The sequence below is a fragment of the Pavona decussata genome, unplaced genomic scaffold (assembly GCF_977016875.1).
Source record: "Pavona decussata unplaced genomic scaffold, jaPavDecu1.1 SCAFFOLD_395, whole genome shotgun sequence".
NCBI lineage: Eukaryota > Metazoa > Cnidaria > Anthozoa > Scleractinia > Agariciidae > Pavona > Pavona decussata.
The window spans coordinates 131,173-157,214 of NW_028145766.1; the positions used below are offsets into that span (position 1 = coordinate 131,173).

The 26,042-nt window shown below is 37.3% G+C and overlaps 2 protein-coding genes and 1 long non-coding RNA gene across 7 annotated transcripts in view; 2 read left to right on the forward strand and 1 right to left on the reverse strand.

Moving 5' to 3' along the window:
* The first annotated feature begins 11 nt into the window (after window positions 1-11).
* LOC146451170 (phosphatidylinositol N-acetylglucosaminyltransferase subunit Y-like) lies at window positions 12-1,742 on the forward strand. The gene is made up of 2 exons (XM_085099505.1): window positions 12-187; window positions 1,496-1,742. The coding sequence occupies exons 1-2, from the start codon at window positions 53-55 to the stop codon at window positions 1,625-1,627; spliced, it is 267 nt and encodes an 88-aa protein (XP_084955631.1). The 5' UTR covers window positions 12-52; the 3' UTR covers window positions 1,628-1,742.
* Window positions 1,743-8,028: 6,286 nt separating this feature from the next.
* Window positions 8,029-9,291, forward strand: LOC146451171 (uncharacterized). The gene is made up of 2 exons (XR_014860085.1): window positions 8,029-8,902; window positions 8,935-9,291. It is a non-coding gene; the product is annotated as an uncharacterized LOC146451171 (long non-coding RNA).
* Window positions 8,540-26,042, reverse strand: part of LOC146451172 (uncharacterized) — a 31,696-nt gene continuing 14,193 nt past the window's right edge. For 3 of the 5 annotated variants that reach the window (XM_085099508.1, XM_085099507.1, XM_085099509.1), the window contains 3 exons: window positions 13,044-13,239; window positions 11,822-12,000; window positions 8,540-9,919 (listed from right to left, as the gene is read on the reverse strand). In XM_085099508.1, the coding sequence (XP_084955634.1) occupies window positions 9,479-9,919; window positions 11,822-12,000; window positions 13,044-13,221 (798 nt within the window). In that variant the 5' untranslated portion in view covers window positions 13,222-13,239 and the 3' untranslated portion in view covers window positions 8,540-9,478. Of the gene's footprint in view, window positions 9,920-11,821; window positions 12,001-13,043; window positions 13,240-16,680; window positions 17,556-24,863; window positions 25,305-26,042 lie in introns of those variants that run through there. The other 2 variants (XM_085099506.1, XM_085099510.1) reach the window with 2 other exon arrangements.

Genomic DNA, 26,042 nt, shown 5'->3' on the forward strand with positions numbered 1-26,042 from the left:
AAAAATTATGGGCCTCAATACTAGGTAATCAGCGGTCAGTCACGGAAATGTTATGGCGGACGAACAAGAAGGAAGGGTTCATTTCACTTTTGCCGACAATTTTGCTCCGTATTTTTTACTGATCTTCTCTCCGATCTTTGTTGCTATATGCCTCTCCGGGATATTCTACACTTATCTGACTACAGAGGTAGGATTTTTCATGTACAGTGGAACCTGTCCTTACGGACGCCCCTTTAAATACGGACACCTCTCTATTTCCCGACGAAACTACTCGAACTGTTCGGTAATCGAACCTAATCGAACGATTGGGTTCCATTGAGTTCGGCAATGGAACACAACCGAACCAAAAAAAATTGTGTGAGAGTGCCACTGCGTTCGATTTCCGAACCCAATCGAACTTAATCGAACGGTGCAAACCATCAATCGAAATAGACAAGAATTTTGAAAGTCTTTTTTAGCATGCAAGAACAACAAAGAATTACGTGAAACGAACAATAGATTGATGTAGCTTTACTGAAACATCATTTTATGATCCACCACTGTTATCATTTTTAATCATTTTTAATCGAATGTATGCCAACTTCGGCCACCAAACCTAATCGAACTCAATCAAAATTCGACTGGGTTCGATTGCTCCAATTTTTTTTTTGTGAGAGTTTGAACCCAATCGTTCGATTAAGTTCGATAAATGAAACATTCGATCTGGTTCAAGTAGTTTTGTTGGGCTATTTACAGACAGTTGACTTGGTCCCAGAGAGACCGAAATCCATATAAAGCCTACAGTACTTCTCTTTAAAAACAGACACCTCTATAATGCGGACACTTATTTGGGTCCCCTTGGTGTCCATAATAGAGAGGTTCGACTGTACTCGCCCTGAGAGTGGAAAGCAATGGCACGTTTCAAAAGTATTGTTTTTGAGAAAAACCAAGGGAAATGTTGTATGTACCAGGCGTTAGATCCAAAAAGTAAGTTTATGTGAGCCGTTTTGGTTTAAAATAGGGATGACTTTTTTAATCGAATTATTTTTGTGTGGAATGTGGTATGTTTTGCTCAAGTGATGTGAAAGGGTTTGGATCATTATTTTGTTCTATTTTTGTTGCTTTTTTCGACTGAAATCGCATATTAAGGTCTGAAGTGGCTAAACTCACCCCAAAATTCTGAGATATACAGTGTATATACATGTTACCACCACCCTTAACCATGGTCAAATTTAAAACATATGAAATTTAAGTCTGTTGAAGATAAGGTTTTTACTGAGCTCAAAACTGATAAGTTTTTTGGGAGTTTGTAAGTTCACTAAATCATTTTAACAAACTCATGCCCACAGACTCACTAAAAACGTATCAGTTTTGAGCTCTCAACGTGAAAAACCTTATTGTCAACAGACTTGTCTTGTTTGTTATGTTTGACTGCAGCTAACCCGAACCCAAGCTTGCAAAATAATGTTGTCTGTCCTTTGTTATTAACCCTAGTAAATATTATGTTTTATCACAGGACTTTCCAGAATCATGTCTGAACCAGTACTCATCCTGTTACTTTGGTCTTCTTGTACCAACCTTCATACCGGTAATGGTAGTTTTCATGTATTTCAACTGGATGGGACTAAAGTTCTTCATTCACAACTAAACAAGGGAAGAGGAAGGTGACATCATGGCAGTGCCGACAACGATGGAAATAGCTATGATGATGATGATGAGGAGGAGGAGGAGGAGGAGGAGGAGGAGGAGGAGGAGGAGGAGAATGATGAATTGATCATGATAGTGGTGACAAGGACAATGTGAGTGGTTTCTTTGTATGTGAAAATCTAGGGAGGCATGCCCCATTTGATATCAGCCATAGGTTGGTGACAGTTAAGCCAGTTCTCCTTATGCCAGTGGCCATACCTTCCACCTCTGGGGCAATCCTATGCTCTTCTTCTTACAAAGCTTGCATATCAGGTAATGACCTGGTATATCAAGGCAAAAGGTTTCTTCGGTGGCCTTTTAAGAACTAGCAACTAGTTGGCCCAAGGATCGTTTAAAGGCTCTTGAATGTACAGCATATGAAGAACTAGGCAACCACGAATAGTCACTAACAAGAGTCCTTTACTTCAGAGATAGCATGTAACAGACATTTTACAAGGAGGAAAAGACACTTGGGTCAGTTGGTCATGGACAAAAAGTCAATAAACATAGATAGGCTCATCGGGAATCCTTTCACAAGAACTTGCTGACTTCCCAGATGAATGACTCATTAGATTACCTGATGATGCCTTTGCTGGTACAGTCAAATCTCTCCTTATGGACACCTCTCTATTATGGACAGTTCACTTGGTCCCTGAGAGACCAGAATCCATATAAAGCCTACTTCTCTAAAATGGACACCTCTGTAATATGGACACTCATTTCTGTCCCCTTGGTGTCCATAATAATTTTTGAGGTTCAACTTTATATGCTTTTTATAAATTAAAATATTAAAAACTGGATCATTGGATAATGCAATTCCAAAATTCAGTTTTTTGTTGGCTGAACACACATGAGACCCTGCAAAGCAATTAGTGTTCTATGGAGTTCTCTGCACTAAAAAGCTGATTTCTGTATTTTTTGAACGCACACAAAATGGGATGAGACAGACCTCTCCTCTCCCCTCCCACCTCCTCCTTTTTTTTCATCCCAATTCCTGCATGTTCAAACAGCGAAAAATGTCACCCAAAGAATGGAAACACTGGCTATGCAGGCTACACTCATTGAGTATTAACCATTACACCATGCCCCAAAAAAGTGGCCATTAAATCGTCTTCTTGTTGTTATTGATACATGAAATCAGCATGATAACACTGATATTTGTTGTTTTAATAAAACAATTATTCCTTCTGTGTTTGTTGGATATGAGGTCACTATGGCTAATAATAATTAATACATAAAAATATATTAGTAGTTATGTAACTGTGGTCCTTTACCTGCAATGCCAACATGTGTTATTCTCCTCAATTAAAATTCTCCATAAATTTTTTTGTTTTAGTTGGGAGAATTTGATTAAACGTCACAAGTTATCTTTGATTATCACCTGTTTTATTGCTATGTCCTGTTTTCACCAGTAAGACGTCATTATGATAGTATGTCCTCTATTAAGCACTGTGTTGGTGAGGTGGGCATTAACTTTGGGCTCTCAAGGGAGGGGGGAGCTTATTGAAGAAGGGGTTAGTAGTAAGAGTACTCAAGTGTGGTGCCACAAATATTTGAAGCTTTGAAATTATGGGATATTTTAGGATGTTCATAAAGAGCATGATAAAAAAGCCCACTTGCAAAAAAAATCAGCATCTTTTCACAATTTGGGGATGATATATTGGCACTGTTATGCTCTGTTGACCCCATACCAATCCTTCAAATTTTGCTTCATTTCCAGGATTTATATGGAGTTATCAGAGCATAACAGTGCCGATATCTCAAACTATATTCAGGTCGCAGAAAATTTAAGCGGGTGGAATCTTATTACTGCTGGAGATGGCTTATAATGCAATAAAGACACCATCTTTTGAGGTTGAGGAGGGGGTTTAGGTGCAGGCAGAGACCATCATCTGTTTTGTGGTTGAGTGGGTTCTGTTCGAGTATAGTAGTTTTGACCACCTCCCTTATGCGTCTCTAGTATAAAAACGGACAATTGATTGAAGGATTTTACGATTGAAAATTTGATTTGGACAAACCAATCTTTGCCTGCTATCTAAACTGCGTCCACTTACCGTGATCACGCGTCCTTCGGACTGTGTTCCATTATATTTAGCAAACTTAGGTCCTGTCCCCCCTTAATCTGGATAAACTCGAAAACTCATTCTTTTTTATTTGAATTAGTATTCATGAACGGGGCCCATTCAGGAGCGGGTTTTCAAAAAGATCCATTGTCGGTGGCTGATAACGCAGTTTTAGCGTGAACGGAAGGCGAAACAGGAGTAGAAAAAAGATGCGATTTCAAAGCTATCCGAATTAGAGTACAGGGAGCCTTATCCACTCAAGAGAGCGTTTTCAAGAAGATCCATCGTCCTCGGTGCTCGAAAAGGCCATTTAGTGTGGACAGAAGGCAAAACCGGAGTAGAAAACACATTTGATTTCAAAGTTATCCGGATAAGTGTGAACGGGGCCCACTCAGGAGTGCGTTTTCAAAAATATCCATTCTTGATGGCCGAAAACGCCGTTTTAGTGTGAATGGAAGCCAAAACCGGAGTAAAAAACAGATGCGATTTCAAAGTTATCGGGATTAGTGTGGACGGCGCCTAATAGGTCTTGTCCTATCAAGCACAACATGCTAATTCTGAATGGAGTAATCTCTTTTCAGTTTTCATTTCCACCTAGCACGAACATCAAAACAATTAGATTCGGAGCGTAATCAGAAAAACCATTGACAAAAATGAAGGCGGTCAGAGAAGACCGAACTACGACAAGAAGAAATAGATAGAGGGTGTTAGTTTAAAAAAAAAAAAAAAACGGTGGCGCTACATCGGTGAGGAGTGAATACGACTAAATGTTTGGTTTTGTCTATTGAGTTGAGAGGGTAAATTAGCCACTGTGTTGAAAGATATACAAACGGCAGACGTTTTGGAGGCGTAAGCCTCTCGTCAGACTGAGCATACATACGCTCTGACCAAGGCTAGCGCTTGTAAAGGTGGTCAGATAATTTACCTCATCACTGAACTCAGTAGAAGCTGATAAAGCTGATACGAAACAAGAAAAATCAAACGCAAAAACCAGTGTTTGCCATTGTTCGTCACCCAGAAAAGCGACAGTTAGAGAAGGTAGACCGTCAAAACAAGCAAAAAACAAAAAACATTGCTAGAAATTTTAGTATTGAAGTCCGCGCGTTAAGAGACTAATCTCAGTATTTTCCCCACTCTTAGCTCTTTTCACTGGTCTTAAGTTTGCGTAGCTGGAAATATTTCAAAACCTAATTATCTTTTCCCTTAGTAACCAAGAATTTATTCGACTCAATTGTCTTTCAAGGGTAGTCATTTGCTAAAATCCCTAAAACTCTAGAAAATAGATTACTCCGCCGTGATAAGAACCGTTTCACAACCGAAAAAATTAGGCTAGGGCTTAGAATTCAGAGAAACGCGTACAGTAGCTGCGTAATTGAAAAGCTTGGTGTCAATGAAAAATGGGAATAGGACAATTTTGAAAAATAAAGTTGACTTTTAACAAGGAATATTGGCGCTAACGTTGGACGAATGAAAGTCGATTAAAATTATCAATTTACTACCTTTAATTTCCAGTTTATGTATATTGTTAGAAGTCATTTGTTAAACATCCTGGGAGCGTAAACCTATCAACTCGTTGAAATTCAAATTTTCAACGCCGAACATATACGTGTTAAATTACTTGGCAAATTCGATACTGATTGCCTTCTTTTAATGCGAGTAAATACAATCCAAGGAAGCTTTTAAAGTTGTGTTGACCCAGGTGTGGATGAGAAAAAAATTCGAAAGGCGATCTTCTAGGGAAAATAGCAGCTAGCACAAACATGAAAATAATCCTGCGATAGGGGATCGAATAACTCAGAGAATGGTTGAATTTCGTTTGTATTTCGAGCAGATTTCTTTGACTTAAAGAGGCCATCTTTCTAAGCTTCTGCGCCTGTATTTGAAATCCTTAAGTGTTAAGGATCAAGGAGCTCTTTCCCGTGGTCTATCCGTTTTTTCAACTTTTCGCATTTGTACACTTTAAAATAAATTTTGAAATTTAAACTATTGTAATCTAGGGAAGTACCGAAGATTATTTTTTTTGTGTAGCAGACCGAAAAGGAATCAGGTATAAAATGAACTTACAAGGGTGTAAGTTTCACATTTGTGTCATTAAGGTTGAAAATTATCGCCGCCTTTTTATTTTAGTTTTATCTAAAAATATTTAACACCGTCTTCGGACAGAGAACAATTTTCCCACAAAGTTGATAGTCCCATATCGGACAGTGCATGTAATCAATTAAGAATTTCCAATTAATCCTTCTCATTTACGCTGAACAAAATCCATTTTACGAGCTTCAGAACAGCGAGTAATTCGATTTTAAAATGCGGATATAATTATGAGAACCAAACATGTGGCGAATACGCCAACTTCCGCGAATTCACGGCCATTTTTCCAGCGCTCAGTGGCTGAAGTTTGCGTTTCAAATTTGACCTCCGATTTAAAAGAGTCCCACAATGGGATGTCCCGTGTTCATTTGGTCGTTGTATTATTTGCCTGGAAAAAAATTCCCACGAATAAATTAGAAACTAAACACATAAAAGTGGTTTTGTGTTCTAATGCTCAATTGGCGCTTCCGTAATGGTTGTTTAACGATGGCATTTGGTACATTAAAAGATCTCTTCTCCGAGTGAGTAAAAACAGTCGGAAATAATTAAATTCTGCACTGTAATCAGAAACTCTTGAAGACCTTTCGCCGGTTGAAAATCAATATTTTGAGAATAAGCTATTAAAAGTTTAACAGTAAGCTCTTGCTCGAGGGTCGAGCCATGGACGTTTTCTATTGAAAAATAATTAAATTCGCTGATAAAGGTACGAACCGAACATGACAATGAAAGTTAACTGACACCAGCACGACTAGATATCAAGTACGTTAAACGCAGTACAGAACCGATCGGTACATTCGTTTGTATCAGTTAATCCGTAAACTTACTTTACACCTTTTCAAAACGGAAAAAATAATAATAAAATAAAATGAAATAATTCTCGGTCCTTTTAAGTCTTTAACTTTCTTTCGGCGGAATATAGTATGGAAATAAAATAAATGTCGGCTTATTACTAGGTGACGAAACAGAATTGATTTTGGTGAGCTGAAAAACACGGCTTAATCAGCGAATTACCATTTTTTTTTCTTGCTATTTAATCTTCAAAATACCCAAGATTTTAAAGTTCTTGCAAATTAAAATTTATTCAATTTCAGAAGCAAAATTGTGTTGAATCAACTTGTAATAGTCCAATGAACCTCAACTAATCCACGAAAAAAGTGACCGATTTGTTGAAATTACTTCAAGTGCTGAATCCGTCAACAATTTAGCAAAATATTAATTTTAAACGATTACGCGCGATTGTTGTTCATGAATATATATATATTTTTCGTTTAATGTGTGAATTTCTGAAGACGAGGAAACCAGAAGAAATATAATAATAATAAAATAACACGATACTTCACTACTGCCTTCGTGTTCAGAAGTTAATTTGTTTCTTCTGACCCATGATCATGAGAGGAAGTAAGCAAAGGCCCTTTCAGCGCTTTTCACTCGAAAATGTTCAAATATTTCGCCTTCACTGTCGATCCACTTATGTTCCGCCGCTAACTCTGGTGTATTCGCGGCGTCATTTTATCGAAAGTGTACCGTTTTTTGCCGTCAATATTGGTGCATTTATCAATCAAATCCTTGCTCAGTGTGAAAACTATACATCTTTTTTTTCTTACACCTGCCTGTGAAGAAAATCCGGCCTGGCTTAAGTCATAGACAAAAGGCCGTCGATAATCTCAACTCGGGATATTCTGGTTCTCCGCGACGTTTTAATGAAGGCTACTTCAGTTGTCGGTTGGCAGGCTTGAAGGGAAATCCGTCTTTTAAAACCCAAAATTATCGAAAAATAAAAAATAAACCAAAACTTTTAAAAATAACATCTCCCCATAGATAACGTAAATGAAGGGAAAAAACAACTTAGAAATTGCGAAAAAAAAAATAACTTTTTTAAATATCATTGACCTTGTCAATTACACGTAAAAAAAGGAAAGAGGACCAAAAGGTTTTAAGATTCTTGAAAAATATCATTTGCGCGCATCTTTCTAACTTAAGATGTCAGTTATAGTTTTTTAGAGCTCTAAATGCTACTGAGGTGGGAACTGTAATAAAACGTTATTTTCAAAATATCATCAACGGTTATGTTAAATTAAGTAAAAACTAAAACATTTTGGGATTCTGTTATTACAAATGCTCACAAATGGCCTCCAAGTTAGAAACTTGAAACTAAAGCGCTCGAGATTCTGAAAAAGCTTCGAGAAAATTGAAAGAAATCGTTGCATTTAAAAATGCTATTCAATAGGTTGGTTGTGTGCCGAAGCAACTGATACAAAATGCATTTAAACACTAGAGAGTCTGCAATACAGTATATTCAGGCATATATGCTTTCTTTTTTTAACTTGATACTAGAGCGCGGGACAAACTCTCAACTTTACATCAGTGACTCTAAAGTCAAACGTTAACTCAGAAACGCGGATTGGATCTCGGTAAAAACCTCAAGATACATGAAGACTGAAAAAGTGATTATATTATCAGTTTGGTCGAAGTATCCGTTGTCTTAATAGCAATTTAATTTAATAAATCAGTATGTAACAAAGGTGGTGCGAACCGATCGTGATATATTTCTACTGCTTCTTTTTAATTTATCCGATTCTTGTAAGCAACAATTTTTCATGTTTAATTTACATTCTTGGCTGAAAACATGTCAATTTTCATGAAACTTGCTTAAATAAGAAGGAAAAGATTAGTGTTTCCTCAATAAAGAGTTATCAGTAATATAATAATTCCGTGATAGACTCTTGCAGTTTCTACGGTACTTTATTCAAAAGCTTGGCCTTCAAGACAAGCAATTAGTACACTGAGTGAACTGGATTTTTTTTTTATAATTTTACAATAATATTACTTTAAGTTTAAATATACATCTTATGTTTGCTTTATGCGATTGGGACAAAGTTACACGTATCTCATTTCAGAAAGTCACTGTTTACTGGGTTTTAATTAACTAATCTTTCGCCGAGATAATGCGTTTTGTTGTGAATATAAGAGTTATATTCTTATCAACATTTTATATTTGCGGTTGAAGAAAAGTCGTCTGGAAATCAATTTTACCATTACAAAAACCTATAACTTCTTTTTGTCACATCGAAATTCTCAGTCATAGTGTTTAGGTAGATTTAGCAGAGATATACTTTAGAGCTGGCGATATGAATTTCCTTTCGGCAATTTAAGGCCGTTTGTAGTTCGTGAAGTCGTGGTAACTGCGGTGTTTTTGAGTCAAAAACTGTTCGCGAAAACCGTAAGAGAAATTGATTTTCTCATTGCAGGTATAATTACGTTTGCGATCACTAATCAGGTTGTCGAGGTGAGTTAACATTTACTTCGTTATTCTGTCACCAAACAAAACGTTGTGACAGCTTGCTCTGTTGAGTTCTTGGCACAAACGAGGCAGTTTGTTATGTGGACTGGAAATCTCTTATTTCCACTGGACAGTATTCAACATAGTGTACGGTCATTAGAAGCCTCAATTACAACCGAACTTGTCCAGTTTTTTTTTTAAAGAAGATGTACACAAAATGCACATCAACCAAATTATTTACACTTACATTATTCATTAAACAGGAAGGAGCGATAGACCTAACAAAAGAGTCGTTTCCCAATGTTATGTCTTTCAACTTGTCACAGTTACAGCTTAGAAGCGCTCAGTCATGTTTGTTCATATTACGAGATCCTCATTAAATCTAAATCGCAGGATTCTGCGAAGTAAGCAAGACCTCGTGTTCCTTAGCTCTCCGTCGGAGCACGGCGATGCTTGAGCTTCTGATGTTTTCGAAGTAGTCGATATTTCTGGGGCTGTGTTCTCTATTGTAAGCTTCGTGCCCACATCCCTTGAACCTGCCGGCGTACTGCTCCGGGAATTCCTCTTTTACCTTACGTTTAATTGCTATGTACTCCTCCTCGGGTTTATCTTCACTATCAGCTGCAACATGGCCCTCGAGCTCCACGCACGAGCTTTCCTCTCTCTTAATCTCCGTTCCTCTAGTCTCTTCCTCCTCGTTATCCTCTGCCGTCTTCTCGCTCGCCGTTGTTTCATCGTTGTTCTCCGAATCTTTCTCAGCGTCTTCGCCATCTTTCGCTTTCTCCCGTTTTCGCCATTTCGCTCGTCGGTTTTGGAACCAAACCTGTAGAAATGAAACAAGGGCATATTTTCAAAACATTACTCTAAAGAAGTCACTATCTATTTTAATATCATTGTTTACAAGCAGCATGTGGTTTCATACAATAACCTTTATTATCTTAATTCCCATGAAAAAACCTGCGGCCGAACCGACCTTTTACATTAAATCATCTCATTGCAAACTTAACCACTTTAAAGTTGCTGTTCTTAAGATTTTATTGTGTGCGACCTTCATTGTAGCCATTAGCGTCTAGTGTGGCAAATTTTTTGATACATCTAGACAAAACTCTACGCTTTCATTGAAGCGTTTTTTTCTTGTGGCAAGATGATATAAATAAAATATTAGAAAATAATTATTCTTTTCTTGTCAGTAAATGGCTGCTGTGAGACCGAACAATGATCGGCGGCACTTGCTCGATTACAACAACAGAATTTGCATTTTTAACCCTTCCGTTGTCAAGTTTGGTTTAGATAACATTTATCCGTGCCTGTTTAAAGATGTAACTGTTTGTTGAGGATAATTCCCGAGAAATGAACTACGAATTAATAGGCGTTAATCGTGTACACGGAAAAAAATCTTGTTTTGACGAGGTTTTCACTCGAACTGTGACCAGAACACAGTGTGGGTGAGAGAGCAACATTTGGTGTCTTGTCTTAATTCATTTGATTAAAAATTTCCAATTAGAAAGAAATAAAGAAGAATGAATGAAGCGTGGCTGGCTTTGAAATTTGAAACAGTGAGAGAGAAAATAATGCTGCAAGCATCGGATAAATGCTCACTGAGGACAATGACGCTCATTACAGACAAAGATCGCCTTCTCAAAAAGAGAAAAATAATTACTTCTTTCTAAAGCCGTTGCTCGTGTCAACGCAAATTGAAAAGTGACAACTGCTGAGGTTATAATGCGACTTGTAATGTTGGTTTTATAGACTTTTAATTTGCGATTTTTAATGCTTTTTTTTTCTTCGTTCAACATTCAATATTTTCAGTAATCCGAGACATCAAATTCGTTTATGTTGCGTAAAATGTGACACAACTATGATCAGCGACAAACAATCTGCTCTGTTCTTTTGAATTCGAATTTTGCTTTTTTTTTTTCACTTTGCCTCTCCTATCTTATTCCACCTGTCGTATCAATGTAAGCGAAAAAGATATTAACGGATGAAGTGTCCAAACACAAGAACAACGCAATGAAACAGTTCAAAAGATGGTGAGTGACGCGATGTCACTATCAACAAACAACTGTGTATTTTTTCCCAGTATCTTTCAGATCCGAGAAATACTGTTTTCTGTTCTTGGGACATTTTATCAACAGCGCGCCTCTTGCCGCATGAATCCACAGACTGAAAGGTTACAAAACGCTGATGTTTATGATTTGATTGAATTTTTAAATAAACTGACGTCAAATTAAGTAGCCTCCGGCAAATGCGTTGTAAAGACTGAGATTTTTGAACATTTGGAGCGGAAATATTATTAAGGATTGAGGCAAATGTGTTTGCTCTGCGTCTTCATGGTGTAAATTGACGTAGGAGATCACAGAAGCTATCAGAACTGGTCAATATATCATCTGCCGAACAAGTATCCTTTTACGTTCAAAGCCTTATGTATTGCAACGTTACACTCACGTGTATCCGACTTAAATACGATGCTAGAATTAAAATTTTCCCTGCCTTAGAAAGCTAAAACACGGGTGAAGCCTTTAAAAAAGAAATCTGTAAACACACGTGGAACAAATGCAGCTTCTATGTTGGCTAAAACCCCCGAAACATTGTAGACACAAGAAGACGAAGTAGCGCAAATCGCGCAGTAGTAAAGCTCCCGGAAAGAGACGAGAATTTGTTTTGAAAACAAAATAAACTGAATTAAATTTGTTTTACTACTAACGACGAAGAAAATATAATATACCTGGACTCTAGCCTCGGTGAGATCAAGTCGTAGTGCAAGAGCCTCGCGCATGAAAACATCAGGGTAATGTGTGGTCTCAAAAGCTCTTTCAAGCTGCTCCAATTGCCACGGACTAAAGTTGGTACGAACTCGCATCCTTCGAGGTTTGTGTGGTCTCAAGTGGTCCAAAAACCTCTGGCCTGTAGAGTTGGGAAAAATAAAACGATTCTACTTTAATAGCTAGTATTTTGATACTGTGTATTTTAATCAAGTTTGATATCTGTTAATAAGGGTGTGACTTAATTGAAAGTTCAAGAAACGTGCAAGACGGGAGGATTGTGTTCTGATTTTTTTTTTTTATCTGAGAAGTTACACGCACAAATCATAATTTTTTTCAACCTTTGATTTGTCTACTATTAGCGAAATAACGGACTGTGATAATATCGGATCATTAGTTGCTTTATCTGTTACCAAACCCGTAAAAATAATCCTGTAAACGCGATAAGTGATAAAAATATTTTGATACAAGTTACCAGTTTTCATTAACCTTTGGGGAAATTTCATTTCGTGAAAGAAGTCGAGTATTATTATACATTTTCATTGAAAAATATATTTATTCCAACTTTTAAATAAATAAGCGATGCGCATAATTTTTAAAATTATTAACGCCTTGAATTCTTTTTGCAACTAAAACACTTGTTTAAGCGACATCACAATTTTGTTAATTTTTTATTCTCGAAATCTTTCTCCCAGGGGCGGAACAGGTGGGGTGCAACATTCAGAAAATAAAAGCAGTATTTCGAAATTTTTAATTCTGATTTCGTTTAAAAAGCCTGTTAAATATTCTGCCTGGGGAAATATTTCCCCTGACTCTTCGTTACCATGAAGCGGCAAAGCGTGGAAAGAAAATCTCGACAACAAAGCCACCTTAACAGTTATCTCCCCGTACATCCTCAAATCTGCGTTATCGCGTAAGATAATCCCTTGAAAAAAAATCGCAGTGTCTGGTTACGTTTCTCCTTGTGTGTGATCGCAAGGACATCTAGAGTTTTTGGCAACGCGTTATCGGCCCCAAAAATGTCAGTACAAATTAGTTAATACGAATTTCAGCGACATGAACAATTACTTAATGATACAGCCTCAATCAAAGAGATATATCTCGGAACTGACTTGAAGGTTGAAATTTTGTTCACGCAATGCGAGAAAAATTATTTTGCAATTAAAGTGTTTTTAATGCTCTTACCTTGAAAGGCGGCGAGTTGTATTTGAGGATCCACGTAGGTGCTGGGGTGATAAACGCAAGGAACTTCGTACGGACGGCCGGTGTACGAGTGGTACGGCAGATAATTCGGCACACTGCAACAGGAGTCGGCATAAGGCAAACTGTTGGCGTTGGAAATGGCCTGACCACGGGCAGACATCAGCGCGTAGAACGGTGACTGAAAATATGTACGATGTCCTTGTAAGTTACTCTCCATTATTTATAAAATGGCCAGCTAAGGATCTCTAGCAGCGCGGATCACGATTGCTAAAACGGACGTTAAGAGTGTTGTTGGTCTCGAGAGGAGCGCAGTCAAATGGCTGAGTCCAAATGTAAAATTACGGTGATATTTAAAGGCTGCCTATTATTTTTTGCTAATGGAATTATACAATGAATTCTGAAGTGTATTCTTTGCTCATCCTGAAGTTTGCAAATCAAATAACTATTCAATCAACTGGTCATAATATAATACAAAGGCCTTTAAGAATGGCTACATTTTGCTTTCTGGCTCGCGATTGGTCCGCTGCGCCGGACCGTCACCAAGTTTCAATCGCGCGTCAAACGCTTCGGATCGGGAAATTCGTTTGATTAATTAACAAGGGGAACATTGAATTAAAACATTTAACGACGCACAACTGGCAAGTGAACCAAACATTCCCAAGCCTCTACCCGTGAAGTCGGTTTAGCGCGAACCAGTTAGCACTACGAAGCTGTCATCGTCCCAATGTGGTCTCGACTCGCTTGCCTTTTTAGGACAAACACTTGATGTTGCTATTTGAACTGTGGGAGGTCCTAAAATTTCACCTGCGTCCAGTGTGCACAGCTGGTATCAAGCTCAGAGCTAATAGGATCACGGGTGATAGTTTAATGAATTATTCCCCATGTAATAAGAAGACTTTAAATTAGAGGCGAAAAAAACTCGTCAAATTCTCTTTCGTACCTCTCGACGAATGAGAAATTTTTCATCGCCTGCATAAAGCCGGCTCAACTAACTGGTCACACGTCTCAAGAAGCCGCCTTAATTGACGAACGTGAATAAAGGGACGCAAATTGGAATACTATAAATGGATATTTTGCGTTGGATATCGGCTTGTTGTCAAATTGTCATTTTGAGTCAAGTACGTTTGCCTTGTTCAAAGAAGGGAACAACAACATGAGTAATGATTAATTAATTTACAGCCTTTCATTAGAGTAGCTAGCTGTGTCGAGAAATAATCGCAATAAATTCGTCATTTAAAGTGATCACAAGCCTGTACCCCACAAAAGAAGGCAAATCAATGTCTTTCCCGAGTGATTAGCAGCTAAATTGTGGAAAAAAATTTCGCCACTTCTAGGTTTTACCATAAAGTATCGCTCCTCTGCGACTGTTTAGTTCGCCGCTTGTCTTGCTGGCTGGACTCAGACATAAATTTAAGGTTGTCCTGTTTGTTTTGGATCTGTCCGATGTCTTTAGGCTTTAATTAAACCGCTCACCAAAACATCTTTAGGAACTGTCATGTTAAATAATGGACGACAAGCTTTCTAAGGCACACTTTAATCAAAGCCTGGTGTATTCGGATCCCTATCGGCACTGACTGACCACAAACAAAAAAAAACACTGAGAACTTGACTGGCCGAGCTATAAACATATAATGTATCAGATTATAAAGGCAGATGGCCGAGAGTTATTTTCAACAAAAAAAAGAACAACCTTTGGTATCTTTTCACTGGAATTAATGCGCGAACCGGTTCTTTTCAAAATTTGTTAAAGAGGTGCTACACTGACTTTTTTTTAAATCAGTCTTCCCTAGATTTCCTAAATCTCAGCGGCGAGTCAGCCATCCCTCAGGCATGATAGCGCATGCTGTTTCCGTCAAAGCGAAGGTTTTACGTTTTCGCTGACGCGAGCTTTTGTTCGTGACGCAAATGAGTAAAGCACAAGGTTTCCTTGAGGAAAAACGACAAAGAATCAAGCCATCGAAGTATCAAAAAACAAGGAAGATCAAATTTGAAACAGTAAACTAACCAAACAATGCTGCGTAACTTGAAACTAGCCTTTTGGGTCATTAAGAATTTCCAAGGCTGTTCTTGAACGAAAATTAAAGAAAAATTAAAGGTTTTAGACGTTTTCACATCAGCTGAACAATCTCGTATTCAAACCTTTGGACACTAACCAAATATTCTAAATCCATTGTCTCGAAGCTGTGATCACGTGATCCAACGTGCAAATTGCCTTTACAAAATCGCCTTTACACACACTCCACTTGGTGACAGTAAAGAAAACGTTTAGAAGTGCGTATTAACAAGGGTATTGCGTATGAAAAGGCGACAAAACATGTTCAACGACTCATCCACGCGCCTAATTTTTCGTTGTCGACTATCTTCTATTTTGGCTCGACATTCCAGCCCGAGTCAACAGATCCGGCGCATGTCACCAATCACGTTCAAATTTCTTGGTAGGCATCGCAAACAGGAACCTGATATCCCTGCTGGTTTAAACATCTTTCTTGGTTTTTCGGGTTTGCTTTGTCTCTTTTTGGCAGAGCAAAACAAAACATCTGTCTCCACAGCAAAGGAACTGGCGCAGTTCGTCATTTCCACCAAGTTACGCTATTCCACATTCGTCAACGTTCCCAGAAAAATACATTGCAACGGCTGGAATCCGGCAATAAAAAAAAAACCATGTTCGAAGCATCAAATTAAGTTTAAAAACAAAAACCACGTTTATTCAGTCGAGATCTCCAAGGAGGCAAAGGAATTATTACGGAATACTTAAGCGACAGCTGAAGCCAAATCCTCTTTCTTTTATTACGGGGATAATTACGAGTTAACTCGGTGCTATTGTAAATTGTATCAACTTTAATGATCTTTGAATCTTTGAAAAAAGTGCTGTCGAGTGACCAACTGATGAAATGGCCTTTTAAAAGACAAAATAAAATTAAAACGAGATTTTTCTCTTACTTGTTTCAGTAGGGTAGCCTCTCACTAAGCGGCCATTACCGAGCGGGGCGTCATTCTTGAAAAAGACCTCGAGCGCGCAGTAAAAAAAAAAAAAGATGTAGCGTTTCAAGTTACATCGACTCCCCTCTTTCTTCGGCCATTTGTTTTCTCGGTTCCGTGTACGTGCTTTGGCTATTTGGCACACTAAACAACATCAGGAAAAATAAAAATTTAGGATTTTAAGTTTGTGACAGAAGTCGTCATTATTTACCTAGACCTGCGATTCCGAAGATTTCACAAGCTCATTTAGCCGCCTCTTTATTAAAAAGAGAAAAGGATTAATCATTTTATCGCGCTTTAAACTAAACGGTGTTTTTGGAATGCAAAAGATGAAAACAATCAACTGAAATCAACATTTGTTAAAAACCCTGTCAGCCTTGTAGCATCTAAACTTCACAATAATTACTTCTTTAGCTTTAAATCTGGCTGTCACAGTACGTTCTTTTCCCTTGCATAAAAGCGCACTGACCATAAAGAATTAGTGAGTCAGTTTAACTCAAGAAAAACGTAAATCTACAAGAAAAACTAACCAGGCTTGAGCCCAGTGGTCCAGAGCACATGTGATTAAGCTTACCGATAGTTACTGTGAACTTTGATGCCAGTGTAATTACTAATAAGTAGAGATTTTTTTTTCCAATACCGTATTTGGCCTCCAGTTCTGAGTCAGACTTTTCTTTATCTTAAGCTTAAATTCAGCCAAGCGACGAAGATGAAACCCTCATTTATAGTTCGTTATCTTGGTCGGCGCGCCCTCACTGCAGTGGTCATTAGATCGTAATTTTGTCTCGATAATATATTACCAGACTACCCGTGTTTCACGCTACAGAACATATCCCGGCCTATGGACAAACATTTTTCCGGTTTATTTACCGTTGAATAACACGCATATTGACCGATACCGAAGCAACAAAAAATACGCTTCGATATTTCAATATGTCTCTCTCGGTTTCTTTGAAGCTGTATCATTTCGAGCTACTTACCAGCGCGATGTATCTCTTAGTTACAGAATAAAGCTGCCATTTAATGGCCTTAATTGGAAATCTATGCATCCCGCTATCCTTTGTAATTCTCGGGCAAATAAAAGGAGATAAACCACAGTAGCAGGTATCAAAACAGCTTTTTAATCTGTTTTTAGTGCGTTTTTCTTTTAAAACAATTGAATTTTGACATTGGCCTTTCCTGATTTGCATGGGACGTTAGCTTTTGTTGATACCATTTCCATAGTAAAAATTTAAGGCTTTTATTTTAAAATTTCACTTAGAAAATAAAAGAAAGCAAACAATCCTCAGAAGACTACTTACTGCTGACTAGATTGAATTTGAATGACCACGATTGCGATTCACACATAGACAATGACAGACCGATAGATAAAACCACCGTGTTCTTCTTGTCATCTAGCATAATAGATAGCATCACAGAAAACACTGTTTTCTGGCTTTTATTTTAACGTTTATAGATATAAATTTTTCTATAGAGTCGAAAATTTATTTAAACTAGAGACCCTTTCATTCAGTGTAAAATGAGTACACTGAGAACTTAACTAAGAGCAAGTTTAGGATTTCATCCCCATACTGAGTACATTTGGCTAAGCTGACCATCCTTAACAACATAGCATACATGGCTACAAGGATGAACTGCTTGAGAGAACTAAAAGTTAAGCCAGATTTATTTATATCCTATCGATGTTTTATTTCCAAAACGTTTTGACTGACTACGGAACGAAACGTGTGGGGGTTGTACTGACTCAAAGGGCAGACGTGACTAAAAACTGTAAGACACTGACCCAAACGCTTGACTGTACAGGTCTTCTTCTCTGCGGTCCTTCTAGCTCAATTAAACTGCTACTTAATTTTTAATGTCGTTCTATTTAATACTGCTTTGACCTTGAGATTTAAAAACAAGGGTGTGAAAACGTGCTTGCGTGCTGTTGCGCCGCGGTCGTCCATTATAAAACAAGCTCAATAAGGTGGCAAACAAAGTGTACAATGACGATTTTCTTTGTGGTAAGAATTTTTATCACCGTACCTGTTCTTATGAAAATCATTCATTTTTCATTGTGAGCAACCGTCAAATTCAAATTTCCCCTTTTGATCAATGCATACTTTTGGAGTGTTTTGGCTTCCCCGCACAACTCAACCATAACGGGTAGAAACACTTTTTTGTATTATTGTTTTGTTGAGTTTTTGTGTGATTCACGCGACCAACCGCGTGTGCTCGTCATGCATCTTTTACAAAACAAGAAACTTCCTAATTTCATTAGAAAAAGAAAAGAATCTAAGAAAAAAAAATCGCGGGCTTTGGGTTTCGGTTTCCTAAAGACGTTTACCTTTTCAGTTCAAAAACTGGAAAAGATACTTTTTGTCTTCAATTCCTTTAAAGGTGTTCAGAAAAAGCCATTGCCACACCATCCTGAACGAAAAGTTTGTTTAAGTTGGAGCTTAAAATAAATTAACCCACGTAAAATAATGAGGCTTTTCACAACCAGATTTTCTGGGATTTAAACATTCTGGAACTTGGCCGAAGTTTAGAACTATAGATTGAAAAAAGTGCAGTAATAAATTAAAAAAAAAGTCTGTTTCCTTTATTTTATCATAATTGAACCGTTCTCCTGATGTTACAAAGGCGAGATAAAAATTTTATATCGATATGATTGATAATTTGGATCACAAAATAGTAAGCTATTGTCGAATGTCCGTGTGAAAAGAAGCTTTGGTGAAGCCAAAATGACATTTAAAATGTAAGTAAATTGCATTCTACTAGAAAAAAAACATCAATTCAAAGAAATTTCAGTTTTGAAAAACTTCTGTGTCAATGACAATGAAAAATAGCGAGCAAGTTGTACTGAAGAAACTAACTGTTCGTATTGACCTGTTAGGTAAGTAGTATCTCTTGGACGTGATTGATTGCTTCATTTTCCAATCGTGTTAATTGACTGAGGGCGGCCTGTAGGAAAACGGCTCGCAGTCTAGGCAACGACTCGGACAAGCGTTTCAAATTAACACAGTCGTGAGAGCGGCGTGGTGCTCTCTCCAACAGAACTGTATGATGCATAGAATTATACAAACTGGTGGCGTATTCAGCAAAAAAAACAACGGGTTTTAAGCAATTCAGTGCTGGTTGGATGACTTGTACCTGCTACACGTAAAATAAAGAAATCAAGTCAGCTAGCTTTCATTCTCTCGCTTCTGACAAAGCGCCCACGTAGAATTTCAAAATTTCGTTTTGTTATAAAAAATATATATGCTGAACAAAATAAAAAACGAACCGGAGCACCAAGGGAAAGTATTGCCGAGGAGTTTCCATTTTAGAATTTTAAAATAAAGATATAACAACTCCATAAACAGCACCACAGGAACGTTTTCATTTGAATGGTCACACTTTAGGATTTCATCAAAAGTCTTTAAGGTAGAAGTAGAACCATCTTGTACAGCATAATAGATAACTACACAGGACAATGCTGCTCAGTAGCTTTTAGTTGAATGGTCACACTTTAGGATTTCAGCCACAGACTCAAAAGTGTAGAACACACATACACACACATTGTGCAGCATCATATGAAAGTACTGCTCGATATACCACTCATTTTTTCACTTCAGAATAAACAGTTAGAACTGACCACGTTTTGGGAGCTGTGAAATATAGACTTTTATTGTTAGAGCTCTTTATGAAACTTTGTCAAGAACAAAAACAAAACCACAATGCCTTAATCACAACTTCGATTTTTCAAGCCGACCAAGGGTTTTAGGTTCAGCTCCTTCTTATACAGAACTGATTCCCTTCATATAAACGGACGTGAATGCCTTAGAACAATAGATAAAGGTCTATTCCCTTTCGTCGAAGAAGGTGTCAAGATACAAGGTTTACAAAAAGGCTGGTCATTCTAATTTTAATTACCCCTCGTTTAAAGATCAGCGTTCAGCCAATCGCGTCCGCAAAGACATACAGTCACTAGGATCCAAGATTGATGTCAACATACAACCTGTTTTTACAAGCAAGAAATTATCGCAAATTCTCAGTGTTAAGGAAATCAAACCTCCAATTTGTAAACACACAACGCGTTGTTTATCTTTTTGAAGGTGATTTGTGTGATGCAAATTATGTTGGGTCACTGCCCGACACCAACATCAACGCATCCGTAAGCATCGTTATTCTGCCATCGGAAAACATCTCATCACGAAACGTGGTTTTTGGACAAAAAGGAACCTATTAACCATCTTCTAAAGTTCTAAAGAAATGTACAAACAAGTTTGATTGCTTAATTTACAAAATGCTATTCATCAAGGACGTCAAACCTGCCTTCTCTGAACATTCAAACGGATTTGATTCGCGCCAAACCTTTTAAAAAACTCTTAAACTCTAGGTAATATATTCTTTATTTACTTCATTTCACCCCTTGGGAATCGTACCCATAGGGGCATGGACGAACATTTTGGAATTGTTTATTATCTATATATTTCCACTTTCCAGTCTTACTTTTTACTTGACGTCTCAGCATTGAATTATGCCGTGAAATGCCATTTTAGTTTGCAACATTTTTTTAATACAGTCCATTCCTCGATCCTCAAGGGCTTTCCAGCTTTCTCAGGGATGTTTAAGCCCTACAAATGACCAAGTTAAATGTATATTTAAAACAACCTTGTAGTGTTGTCATGATAAGCTAATCTAGTCACACCTGCTTGTGATCTGATCCTTCGAGAACTTCAGTGTCATGTCACCACGAAATTCAAAAGACAAACGTTTAAAACATTTTGGTCGTCTTTGGCTTCTAGAGCACGAGTTATTGAAAGTGATCATTGATGGTTCTAATTGTATTAGATTCGGACAGTCAAGAAAAGAGTTGGGGCAAATTTGAATGCAGCGGTGTGGAACATGCATTGCATAATGTTTTCACTTGTGGTACACTGTATTTGTAGTGTTTTGCTTTGACCACACGGACAAAGGTTCAATTAAAATCAGTACCCGCTTCAAGAAACATCAGTTTTAAATTTCAACTTTAACTTGCAAAAAGACCTCTGCAGTGAGGCAAGTGTTAAAAAGATTCCATTCAAAAACGCATGAGAAAAGGATATAAAACCACCTGGAAATTTGGTCGATTTTGACGCAAGACACTTTTCTTGGATTCAAGATAAACCTTTATAAATTTAGAAATTAAATAGTGAACTCAAATTTAGCCTCGAAGTCGTCATTTTTTTTTTATCATTGTAACTGTTCTGAGGCCTCTCACGAAAAAAAAAAACGCGCATTTTTTCACTGCATGACAGATTGTCCATCCATTATTTTTTATGACAATTTCTGCAGGTTCGTTCCTTTTTCACTGCATTGGCCACAATTACATTGTTGTCTTATTTTTTATACAGAGTACAAATATTTCCCACGGGAAGATCGGTTTAATGGCTTTTCCATCGTTCAATAGAAAGTAGGTCATGGTTGTGTTGACTATAAAGAATGTTTGCTGGTGGTGTGTTCGAATATATCCACCAGCTATCGTCACGATATTTTGCGTGTTCTTGTTTTCGCCATTTCTCGCTCTGTTAATAAATTTTCCAGAATTAAACCTCAGAAGAGAGCTTTTAGCTTTTCAGATATTACTTCAGTTTACCTCAACACAAATGTAAGAGGGTCATCCGACCCACCCTATGTCCGTTACACTCTTTTTTTATATAAGAATATATAAGAACCTTTTTTTAAAGAACGTTGAGACTGAGATTAACTAAAATTTAAGATCGATACCCAGGCGGCGGAGAGTCAGTTAAGAACATTTCATTTTGACCCAAATGTTTTTTAAAATGAATAGTATAATTACGAATAAAATGAATCCATTCTACAGAGTCCAATTAACCCAAATGATAAAGGGACTTCACTCTATGGCACACATTGCTGTTTAATAGGTGTTTTGGTCACGTCCGCATAGATTTATTGACATACCATAACAGGTAACTTAAGAATTAAGAACTTTTTAGGCTCAAATAGCCACAAAACTAAGAGCGTTCAGCCTCAGTCTCAAAGATTAGACTTTCTTATGAAAGAAAAAAAAGAGTGTAATGGGATTCATCATTACTGGCTGCTGACACTGTTTTCTCTTGTACTGAAACTATTTTTGAATTAGATACTTTGAACTGTTCTCAATTTTTGTACATGAATCATCGCACATCGTACAATTTTTTCATACACTAGAAAATGGAACTGGCCAAATTTGTCCGTTCTGCGAATTTAATACCAAACGCCTTGGAAAATGAAGGCTTTATAGGGCTGCATAATCAGTAAGGTAACGCAGGATTTTTTTGGTGGAGTCCGGCGTGAAACCAGTAATTTATCATTAGTATACACCAACCATTTCTTTGTTTGTTTTTTCAATCACATTTTTTGAGTAGCTCGTTGCATGTTTTCATCATTCCATCATTTGGTTTAATGTTTGAGTCTGAACTGTTTTTTAACCCTACCTATCCATATCTAGTCACATTTATGCTTGAGATTATGCAGGATATTAAAATGTTCTGCTTGACCTTAAAAGTGAAGGGAACAACTTTTTTCAGTTCTTTAGGTGGTTTTGTTTTCCTCTTTCACAACCTCACGCCTTGGCAATCCAATGTGATTTACTTACTGTACAATATTATTTTAAACTGTAAAATAGCTTCTGATTGGAATTGAATTCCATACAGTATGTTGCCCAGTTTCCGAACGGTACCAATATCCGGCCAATAAAAATTAAAATCGAACTTTTTGGATCGGTCTTAGCAACTTGCAGAAAACAACAAACGGTATGAAAGAACTTTAAGCTTTCGAATGCTTGTTCTCGTGGACGTAAAGCTCAAATGCAACGGAAACTCATACTGCGCAGTGAAACTACTGCTGATGGAATAAGGCCCGGGAATAAGGGTCTGTAATATGTCATTTTTTCGAGAGAATTTTCGGATATCTGGCGTGACGATAGTTGAAAAGCTTTGTTGCATAGAACTTAAACGAATTTTCAATGATTAATCATTCGAGAAGAACATGAAATTAGAAACCGTGCTAAGTTGTGCGTACCCATTATCCGACCTGCAGTCTTTGCTGAATGGCCAAAATTTTTGCACATATTCTGCAAAAATTTAATTTCGTCGGTTAACCTTTATTCAAACTTTTAAAAAGACATACATAAAATAACTGGGCACACAACGTTAAACAGAAACTGACCGCAGCTATGATGATTTTCCTCTATTATCTCGCCGCGTTTCTTAGAGATGAACACATATTTATGGTTTGCGCTTGGTTTCTATAATGGCCGATTTCTTTTCCAGTGAATAAAGTTTCCTTTGGCTGGTTATATATGGTGCTCGGATACTGGGCAGCCTAACCTCTCTCTGAAAAAGTACGTTTTACAAGCCTGATGATTATTTAGATTTAACTCTTCCTTTCATTATATTTGTGAATAAACAAATGTTCTAGATCCAAAATTTCAGGCACCTCCAGTCAAGAAAGAAGAAGATACAGTGTTACAAAGTTAAGCGATCGATACTGGGCCATATACTGTATTTTTTTCATGTAAAATGTTGTTTAGGTAACACACTGTCGCTCTTGTGCTCCATTGCATTTACTTTGTGGTTACTTAGTGAATAAACAAAGGTGGAATGAAACGAAAGTTTTCTTACGGTTATACCAGAGCCTATCTTAATGCATCTAACCACCAGTCATTCTTAATACATGTACATTACAAATTAATAAGGAATCAGTGGAGGGTGAGGGAGTTCTAAACGCTATAAAAGAAGTTGAACCGAGGAATGACGGATTTCTAGAAAATGATGAGCATGCATCGCAGTTTTGTTAACAGGAAAAAATTGTTTCAACAATATTACCATAGCTGCTACTAACTTCCTTTCTTAGGGGAATTTGTATTAAACATTATTTCTGTTGTCTGCGGATACCAGGTCCCAGATATGTATAGAAGATTCTATGACTACAGGAATTAAAGAATCTAGACTTTTATCGCCGAAGCTTTAAACCAGAAAAATAGAGGAATTAAGGAATCTAGTTTGTCGAAGCCTTGACCATAAATTTACAGGAATTAAAGAATCTAGTTCAGCGCAATCAATACGCTTTTTTGTAATTGCTGCGCCCTGTAAATTGCGAAAAAATTAGGCGATAGAAGTGAGCCGGATTAACCACTGATCTACGGTTAAAACTCATACTACGCTGGCGTGTAAGGATGCGACAGCCGGAAAAAACAATACGTTTCTTCGTTTTATTTTTCGTGCATAGCTGCCGCGTTAACTTCCCAAGCACATCACACTTGCTGCATGCTTAGCGTTTACGTTGTGTGAATGAAGCTTCTACTGTACAGGAGCTACGCTGTGGAGTTGGCTGTGTGATTCGCCCGAATAACTGAAGGCGTAAATATATATCATAGATTCTCAGTGGTTTAGCAATCAGTGTGGAGATTGCTCTGAAGAGTTTAGAGGCAATCTTGAACGAGAAACTTCAAGGAACAAAGAAACCTAAGAAATGAATGGTCCTACAGGGAACTAAGCAGGCCAATTTACAGAGGTTAATTCCTTCAATCCCTGAATCAAAACTGATATGGCTTGAGCATTTGAATCGATCGGTGGATGGAACCCTCAAGTGTGACCACTCCGGATGAGAGTGGCCCAGTGCGCGGTACTTTCGTGTGTCGCTTTCTTTGTTTCTCCTCCTTTTTTCCCGATATTTTGAAAATTGGAATTTAGAATTTTTTCTTTTCAGTTGAATTGAGCTGAAATAACATGTTATTATTGCTAGACTGCTAGAGAACACCAGACAAAACGTTTTAATATTAAACGACTGGATTAAATGCAATACGCAAAGCATTACCTGATAAAAGTTCCTTCTGTTACGGCTGAGGTATTGCTCCATGATTGTAAGAGATAAAGAAACGAAAAGCAAGGAATTATTCCTTGGACTAATGAATGCTGTATTAGCTTTAATTGCAATGGAGCACCAAGTATAATAGCAAGCATATTTGTACATCTGCTCTGAAGACGGCTCGCTCAAAGACAAACCTAACCAAAGCTATAACCGGCGGCTTTTCGAGTTCTCAACTTCGGATTTACTCAACTAACACGTTGGCTAATAGACCAGTTTCAGACCTTAAACTGATAAGGTATTAATTTATAATTCAGTGAAGAAATGAAATTCTGCGCCAGGCTTTATGTCAATTATCAAAAATTCAAAGAAATGCAGTAATTACATGCGAAAATATAATTGAAATTTCATTATATTCATTTATATGCATTTTGGACTTGACGCAAAACATCGAAATGTTTTACTAATGACCAAAAAGTGTTGTAATAAGTTAAAAATGCAGCTGAAAAGATCGCTATCTGCTCTTTATTTATTTATTAATTGACTTTAAATCCGTTTTAAGTGGTGAACAAGCTCAATAAATGCATGTGCAAATACTAATATTCCCGGATCGTGCGAATGGGCTTTGACAGAGCCTGGGTAAACTTGAGCTGTTTGGGAAAATTAATTTGGTCGTGAGTAGAAAAGACGGACGTTCGTTTATACAAGACAAATCGTAACTGGCGGAAAATATCAATGTTTCGCTTGGATAAAACATGTTTTTAAGCAACAGTCGAGTAAAGCTAAGAACACTAAAATTTCCGTTTTGGCAAAGTAGGTGATTTTGATTTGCTCTGATTATAAACGGCGAAATATAAGGTGATGATCTCCAAACAACATTTTAAAGAAAGTGTCGAGTAAGGAAAGGAAAAAAAATTAAGAAAGGAAGATTAAATGATTGATCAGCGCCCGGAAAATTCACCTTCATTTACGCTAGCCTGATCATACTGGTTATGAAATAAATCAGTTATGGCTCAATTTATATCTAGATTGATTTTAACTTCGCGTTTAAATAAAGTCATACAGAATCCTTTTATTCATTTTAATTGGCACGATCACAGCCTTGTAGCAATTTTAAATGATTATTTTTTTGGTAATTTACAAAGCTTTGCACAGTTGTCTCGAGGTCTGATTTGCAACAAAGAAAAA